The sequence below is a fragment of the Teleopsis dalmanni genome, chromosome 2, assembly GCF_002237135.1.
Source record: "Teleopsis dalmanni isolate 2A chromosome 2, ASM223713v2, whole genome shotgun sequence".
Lineage (NCBI taxonomy): Eukaryota > Metazoa > Arthropoda > Insecta > Diptera > Diopsidae > Teleopsis > Teleopsis dalmanni.
Window position 1 is genome coordinate 109,810,935 of NC_051847.1, and position 7,270 is coordinate 109,818,204.

The 7,270-nt window shown below is 36.3% G+C and overlaps 2 protein-coding genes across 2 annotated transcripts; both read right to left on the reverse strand.

The window, feature by feature from the left end:
• Positions 1-377: 377 nt before the first annotated feature.
• LOC119675432 lies at positions 378-1,778 on the reverse strand. Its single transcript, XM_038086631.1, has one exon. It carries the CDS (start codon positions 1,776-1,778, stop codon positions 378-380), a length of 1,401 nt encoding a protein of 466 aa, XP_037942559.1.
• A 1,416-nt stretch (positions 1,779-3,194) lies between these two features.
• Positions 3,195-4,990, reverse strand: LOC119675433. The gene is made up of 4 exons (XM_038086632.1): positions 4,706-4,990; positions 4,309-4,613; positions 3,657-4,194; positions 3,195-3,491 (listed from the first exon to the last, which is right to left on the reverse strand). The coding sequence occupies exons 1-4, from the start codon at positions 4,988-4,990 to the stop codon at positions 3,195-3,197; spliced, it is 1,425 nt and encodes a 474-aa protein (XP_037942560.1).
• Positions 4,991-7,270: the final 2,280 nt, after the last annotated feature.

The following is a 7,270-nucleotide window of genomic DNA, read 5'->3' on the forward strand; positions in this document are numbered from 1 at the left end:
TATCGACCTCTGCAGATGGTACCTGAGTGTCGTCTCCTGGTAGATAACCTGTAGCTACGACTACGTTCCGTAGAACTCCGTTGATGTTGGCCGGAATCTGTATGGCAACGAGGTCCCTGGAGAGAAATTCTGAAAGACAGATAAAGTTGATATTAATATTCAATAAAATGCAGGTTCTTGGTTTATCACATCTTACATCCCAAATTGTCTGCATATTCTTTGCAGTCAAACCACAGATTCGACCCCTGTAAATCCAGGGTTCTTGGACCAGCACTATGCTCAGGTTCGATTTGAGCGTAGCCCTTGCAATAACTGCCGACGCAGCTTTTGCATGGTGGATATTTATTTGGGCGATTCTAGTGCTGGTCATCAGGTGGTTATTCCTCCTTCGTTTCTTCTATCAGACCGTCGTCGATGTCTGACAGAAAGATTCTTTCGGAGTCTTCCTCGGACGCCAGGTTCAGTAGAGAGAGATCTAGATTCTCAATGTCCTCACTCTCGTGAGGTAGCACGCTGATATCTTCAATCTTCTCGCTCCTGGTCGCCTCCTCCTCCACTAGTTCCGCAACAGTTGCAGGTATCGTTCCTACAGCTGGTGTATTTTCCCCAGCTGAGTTACTTCTTTCCTTGTTGTCTCGTCCCTTATGCAGGTGAATTGGGACGGAACTGAATCTGTAGAAGATCCTACAGCCGTTGTTTGTTATGGCTTCCTGAGACCGGTTGTCAATCCCGATTGTTAGGAGTTTGCCATTTTTCAGATCCTTGCTGCTAAAAACTCTCCACATCTGAGTATGTAGACCCTCATTTTGAGTTATGAGCAGTTTTAGCAGCTTTTCCGTGTCGACCCCTTTAGCTCTTGGGAGGTAGACTGTCAACATGTGTAATTTCGGTATTTTGTCCCCGACACACGTGGTGAGTTCAGCGCCTTCCCATCCGTTCAGCTTAGGTGCCGTTCCATGGATAAAATTAGCCGCATCCTCGTCTACGCAGTCAACCAGTATAAGTCCTGGGCGAAAGTGTATCCCGCTAAATCGTAGCTTGGCATCCCATCCTTTATACATCTCCTCAATGAGAAGTTCCTCGATTTTACCTTGCTCCTCCCTAGAAAGAGTAGATTCCGGGTAAGATTTCGGAAGAATTGCTATTCTTAAGCTCTTGGCTACATTAGCGTAACTGCTGCCCGATATTATTTTTCTCGGTTGTTTTGGTGCTGTCATTTGCGTACCATCCTTTGCTTGTGGAGGTTTCTCATTCCCTCTTCTTTTCTTAGCTGATTGATGATCGATCGGACTAATTTCTTGGGCAGACCTCTTCTTAGAGTCTTGATTGCCCCTCGGCCGATTGAGCGCCTTTTCCTTGGCTGCCTCCGGTGCTAAGCCTTCTTTGAGATAGCGCAGGTACCATTTTGTACCCGCACCGCTCAAACCAGTAGATTTCCTGGCGTCGCGAAAGCTTTGGCCGGAGTTTAGTCCAGTGCTTGTCGAGGGCTGTGGTAGTGTTTCGATCGTTACATCTTTTGGTGCAACCTTTGAACCCAGAGTTCCTTGACTTCCTTTTCGTAACGAAAGTTCCGTTTTTGATTCAGTTGGCAGAGAGCTAGTATTGTTCCTAGCTTCTTTGCCCTCAGTACTTTTTTCCGCTTTCCGTTTTGGAAAGGGTGCCTGGCGATCGGTATGTTGGATATCAGACTCCGACCGATTTACCAGTTTATTTGCAGTGTGTGTTCCTGCTGGTTTTTTTATATTGTTTTTATTATTATTATTCAAATTATGTTCCATTAAATTCCCACGAGTGTGGGGGAAAGGAGGTCCGCCGTGTCATAGCCCCCGATAACACGGTAAGCCCACAGTTACTCAATGAGGCGGGCAGGTATCATTGAGGTGCGACGCTAGAATACAGTCTGTTACCCCCGACTGCAAACAAGTCCGATGAACACGTGCAAATTCCGGATTGGGGGGGAATTATTAATATAAGTATAATATAAATTTATAATATAATAAAATATAAATTTCAATTTTTCTCAAGAATTTATCAAACAATAAATTTTTTTTGGGCGTCCTTTCGCGTATTTATTTATTTTATTTATTTAGCATAAGTTTGTTATTTAATTACACAATTACACAATTTTTCAAATTTGCGATTTGTAATTTGTTTAGCTATTCTACCCGTTTGCAACACTTTTTTGTAAATTTGTTTTTGAGCTTTTAAGCTTTGTTTGCTGTCTCTGTCAGCTGTTTTCAAGTGTGTGTGAATTTGGAAAAAAGTAAACAAATTCGAAAACAAAATCAAAATTCACTTTTTTCGCAAAAAGAAATAAATATAATAATATTTTATTTTATCGGGCACTATTACTTTTTTATTAATATTGTTTAAGAGTCACTGTCTCGATTATTTGTGAGTTTAATATCACTTTTTAAGTTTTTCGCTTAGAAAACACTGAAAGTTGCGCAGTGATTTTTTTGAGCGCCAATGCTGAACACCACTTTGAAAATATGTCATATACATATAGTGCCATAAAAAACCATAAAAACCATAAAAAATCATGTATCGTTAACTAATATGATAACAATAAAATAATAACACATAAAATAATTTCAAAATTTTTCCTTTATTAGTTACAAGCGTAGTCTTTTAAATTTAGTCTTTAGTGATGGTATTCTTCGCTGTAATTTTTAGGAGATGAAGGTTTACAATTGGGAGATGAAGGTTTCTGTTTTTCCGGGGGATAGAGAAAAAATTTTAAATTTTAAATTTTTGACATGGACTCGGTAATAAAATACAACCATTGTAGAATAGTAATTTTAAATATTTTATAATTGAAAATTTATATTTTAATAAATTTAAGAAAAATCACAAATTTTTAATGTGAACCTAAATTTGATGCAAGTTTAATATAGACCGTTAGATATGTAACATTGTGTGCCACAATGTTCTTCATAGGGGAAGGTTTGTTGTGAGTTAAATATTTATTTTATTTAATTTCACGGTTTTGGCAGTTTTTTCGTAATATAGTGTGTAGAAAATATAGTTTTCACATGAAATAAAATACAACTGTATGCTGCGAGTGTGCATTTATTACTGCTTTTAACAAAAAAGAATAATTCAATAGTAAGTATAAAGTTAACAAAAAAAGAGATTAAAATATTAATTTATGATAAGAGATAAGTGATATTTATGTTATTAAGAGATATTTTTTACATCCTGGGACCCGGCGAATCGCATATTAATTCAAGCGGATATAGTAGTTGAATAGGTCTTCTCATAATTTTCTGGTCTTTGAGTCTGACATCGCACGCTCTGGCACGCCCATCTCGTCCAATGTAAGTAGCTACCACCACTGCCATTCGCCAAAGAAGTCTTGATTGATGTTCATCTTTGACCAATACTACATCTACATCGCCAATATTTATAGATTTTGTTGGTTTAGACTTATTAAGATGAATTGAGCGTAATTGAGTTAAGTATTCGTCCTGCCATCGTTTTAAGTAACGCTATAAAATATAAGTTCTGGATTGCCACATTTTTGCTATAGTGCTGCCGTCAGTCAAGAAATTTTCTTTGCTTAACACACCACATTCTCCCAAAAAATGTGCAGGTGTTAACGGCGCCAAATCGTTACAGTCAGTAGTAATATAGGTGAGTGGTCTTTGATTTACCACACTTTTTACTTCTGTTAGTAAAGTATCCATTTCATAAAAAGTCAGCCTTGCTTTCCCAATTGCTGCCTTTAAACAGTTTTTTACAGTTCGTACAAGCCGCTCCCAAAATCCACCCCACCACGCTGCACGTTCTGGAATAAACTTCCACTTAATGCCATTGGCTACAGCAAATTGGTTGATTCTGGTTTTCTCCATTAGTTGTTCAAGCTTTTGCACTTCCATACAACTTCTTTTAAAAGTTTTCGCATTGTCTGATATAATAATAGAGGGGGTGCCACGCCTTGCAATAAATTTTCTTAGTGCGTTTATACAGCTTTCAACAGTTAAATCTGCTACCAGCTCCAAATGGATTCCTCTAGTTGCTGCACAGGTAAACAACATTATATACGCTTTTTTAAAATCATTTTTGTTGTCAGTAGAAGTTATATATAACGGACCAGCAAAGTCTATGCCAGTGGTTACAAATGGTTTGGATACAGTGACCCGTTCGATAGGTAAATCCGTCCAGTTTTCAGATGCATTTTTCCCATGCAGCCTTTTGCAAATTATACACCGCTGTACAACGCTTTTAATAAGTTGCCGGCCTTTAACAACCCAAAATCGCTTTCAAATCTTAGCTAAGGTAGCATTAATTCCACTGTGCATAAACTTTTGGTGCGCTTCCAAAACAATCAACTTAGATAAATATGACTCCTTTGGTAATATAATTGGATTGCTTAGATTTTCATACTCAGTCGTTGGTAAACGACAAGAAAGTCGCAGTAACCCATCTATTAAAACGGGATTCAATTGTAAAATTTTTGATTCCGCTCCAATTTTTTGTCCTTTCTTCAACGATATTATTTCTGACAAAAAATACTCACTTTGTGCACAACCAATCCAATAAACTTCCGCTTTATTTAATTCCTCTAGAGTCAAATCATCAATCTTCTCCAATTCAGTATTGATAGATTGCTGAATTCCTTTATTTTCCGTAAATTACTAAACTTTTGTATATCAAATATAGTTTCCTTAGATATATTGCAAACATTCTCTTCTTAAAGTACTTTTGTGATAAGAGTTGCGCTATCCTCAATTTTGCTTATATTCCATTCGTTGGTTTCCATGATAAGCCATGATGGACCCCATTTCCATAATTCTGACTGCATCAATTGTTTGGCTTTTATACCACGAGTTAACAGATCTGCTGGATTACATTTGCCATCACAATGACGCCAGTCATATACATTTGTTAGTTTGTTAATTTCGCTTACTTTTGAGCTGATATTTTGTTTTACTTGTTTACCGTCTCCAGTTATCCATTGCAGAGCTATACTTGAATCTGTCCACATGTTAATAGAAGAAAAATTTATGTTTAACTCAAGCTTTAAAAAATTTGCTAATCTGGCTGCAATAAGCGCGGCTGTTAGCTCTAACTTTGGTAAAGTGAGTTCGCTTTTATTTTTATTTTTAATAGGACTTACTCTGTTTTTAGAACATATAAAGCTTGTAAAAATTTTGCCACTAGACAAAATTTCTCGTAGGTATGCAACAGCTCCGTATGCAATCGGGCTCGCATCTGCAAATACATGTAGCTGAATTGTTGACAAATTGGATCTTACCAGGCATCGACTAATAGTAAAATATTTTAAATTATGTAAATCATCACACCATTTATTAAAATCATCCGCTAAGCTTTCAGGTAAGGTAGAGTCCCAGTCTAAATTTTCTTTCCATATCCTCTGCAAAAGTGTTTTGATTTTTACAGTAAACGGACCTAAAAATCCTAAGGGATCATAAACTCCAGCCATAATCTTTAATACATTGCGTTTAGTAGGTCTTAAATTCCGAGAAATCTCTATACAGTGATCTAAATTTATAAATAAATTATCTTCATAAATGTTCCATAAAACGCCAAGCACCTTTTGTATCGGATGCTGCTCTTCATTATTTTCTTCAAATTTTCGTCGTAAGTCTTCGCTGTTGGAGGTCCATTTCCGCAAATTAAAACCACCTATTTTCATTATTTTCGTTGCAATGAGGTATAAATATTCAGCTTCTTGAACAGTTGATATACTAATTATTAAGTCGTCTACGCAAAATGAGTTTTTTAGTTTGTCACATATTAAACCATATTGCTCAACATTGCCTTGCAGATGTTGCTGCATTGTCGACGCTAATAAGAAAGGACTAGATGTTACACCAAAAGTTACCCTTGCCATTCGATAAGTTGCAATTTCCGCTGGTTTGTTATCATCTCTTAAATTTTTATACCAGAGGAAACGATGACTATCTCTATCATTCTGATTTAATGAAATTTGTAAAAATGCTTTTTCTATATCTGCACTCATTGCAATTTTGTGACACCGAAATCTTAGCAATATCGAAGTTAAATCTGCCAATAAGTTCTCACCTGAATCAAGCATATCATTAAGTGATGCCATTCCTGGGTTACTTGAAGAGGCGTCGAACACAATGCGCATTTTTGTTGTAATTTTATCTTCTCTGTACACTGGACGATGCGGCATGTAATATGTTCGCTCATTACTATGGCCATCTGGTACTTCCTCTGCTATTCCAGAATTAATTAGCTCGCGCATTCCAGTGTCGTGTTCGATTAGTTTATTATGATCTTTAAATAATTTAGAACTAAGAGTTTTGAGTCGATTTAGAGCATTATTTTTATTATTATGAAGGTAGACATCCTTATCATATTTTCATGGTAGGCTTACAGTATAACGTCCATTAATTTTCGCTAAATTTGCTTTTTTAAGAGGTTTTGTACATTCGGGGTATGATTTAATCCCAACGGATTCTAAATCCCAAAATTTAGAAACGTCAAAATCGTTTGAATCTTCGATAACATTCAATACATATTTCGTTTGAGTTTGATTATCTGAACAGCCTTGAATTGTCCAACCGAAAAATGTTTCAACTGCAACCAAATTCTCAGTAATATATTCACAATTATCAGAGTTAAATTACCAATAATTGTCTTGGCCAATTAATAAATTAATACCAGTCATTTGTTTTACATTTGTGACTACATTTTCAGCCATGTTTTTAATTTTATCATATATGTCACCAGGAACTGGTATAACATCAGCACATATATTTTGCACAACTGAAGCATAAATTTCTTTAATTTCATCGGAATATTGGCTTTGCACTTTTAATATTACACGTTTTATTTGCTTAACTTTTCTATTGTGGCTACTTTGGCCAAACGAAATAATTCGTGTGGTATCAATACCTACAACCGGTAATTGCAGCTGCTTTGCCAAATATTCGGTAACATATGTTCCTTGACTTCCATTGTCCATAATCACTCTTGTTAAACATTTAGATTCATCACTTGAAACTATCGCTTTAGCGGTTTGTAAATAAACTTCATTTTTTCCAACATTTGACATTGTGTTCAGAGCTGCTGATGAATTTGATGTGCTTGTTTCAGGCAATGCTGGTTTTTCCGTTGTAGTTGTTACCGATTGGCGTTCAACCAAATTGTCTACGCTGTTTAGTTTAAACGTTTTATTCTCACAAATAGCACTCATATGGCGACCACTGCAAATGGAACATTTTATCCACTGATTTTTACAAAACTTAGAAGTATGATTTGCCTTACCACATCT

What these genes read in the sequence shown, in the direction of transcription:
- LOC119675432 (XM_038086631.1), bottom strand. Translation starts at nt 1,778, where the DNA reads ATGGAACATAATTTGAATAATAATAATAAAAACAATATAAAAAAACCA.
- LOC119675433 (XM_038086632.1), bottom strand. Translation starts at nt 4,990, where the DNA reads ATGTGGACAGATTCAAGTATAGCTCTGCAATGGATAACTGGAGACGGT. An exon ending in GTTTTGGAAGCGCACCAAAA is followed by an intron (nt 4,195 to 4,308) that starts GTTTATGCACAG and finishes AATTTGCAAAAG; the next exon opens with GCTGCATGGGAAAAATGCAT. An exon ending in TAACAGAAGTAAAAAGTGTG is followed by an intron (nt 3,492 to 3,656) that starts GTAAATCAAAGA and finishes TATATTTTATAG; the next exon opens with CGTTACTTAAAACGATGGCA.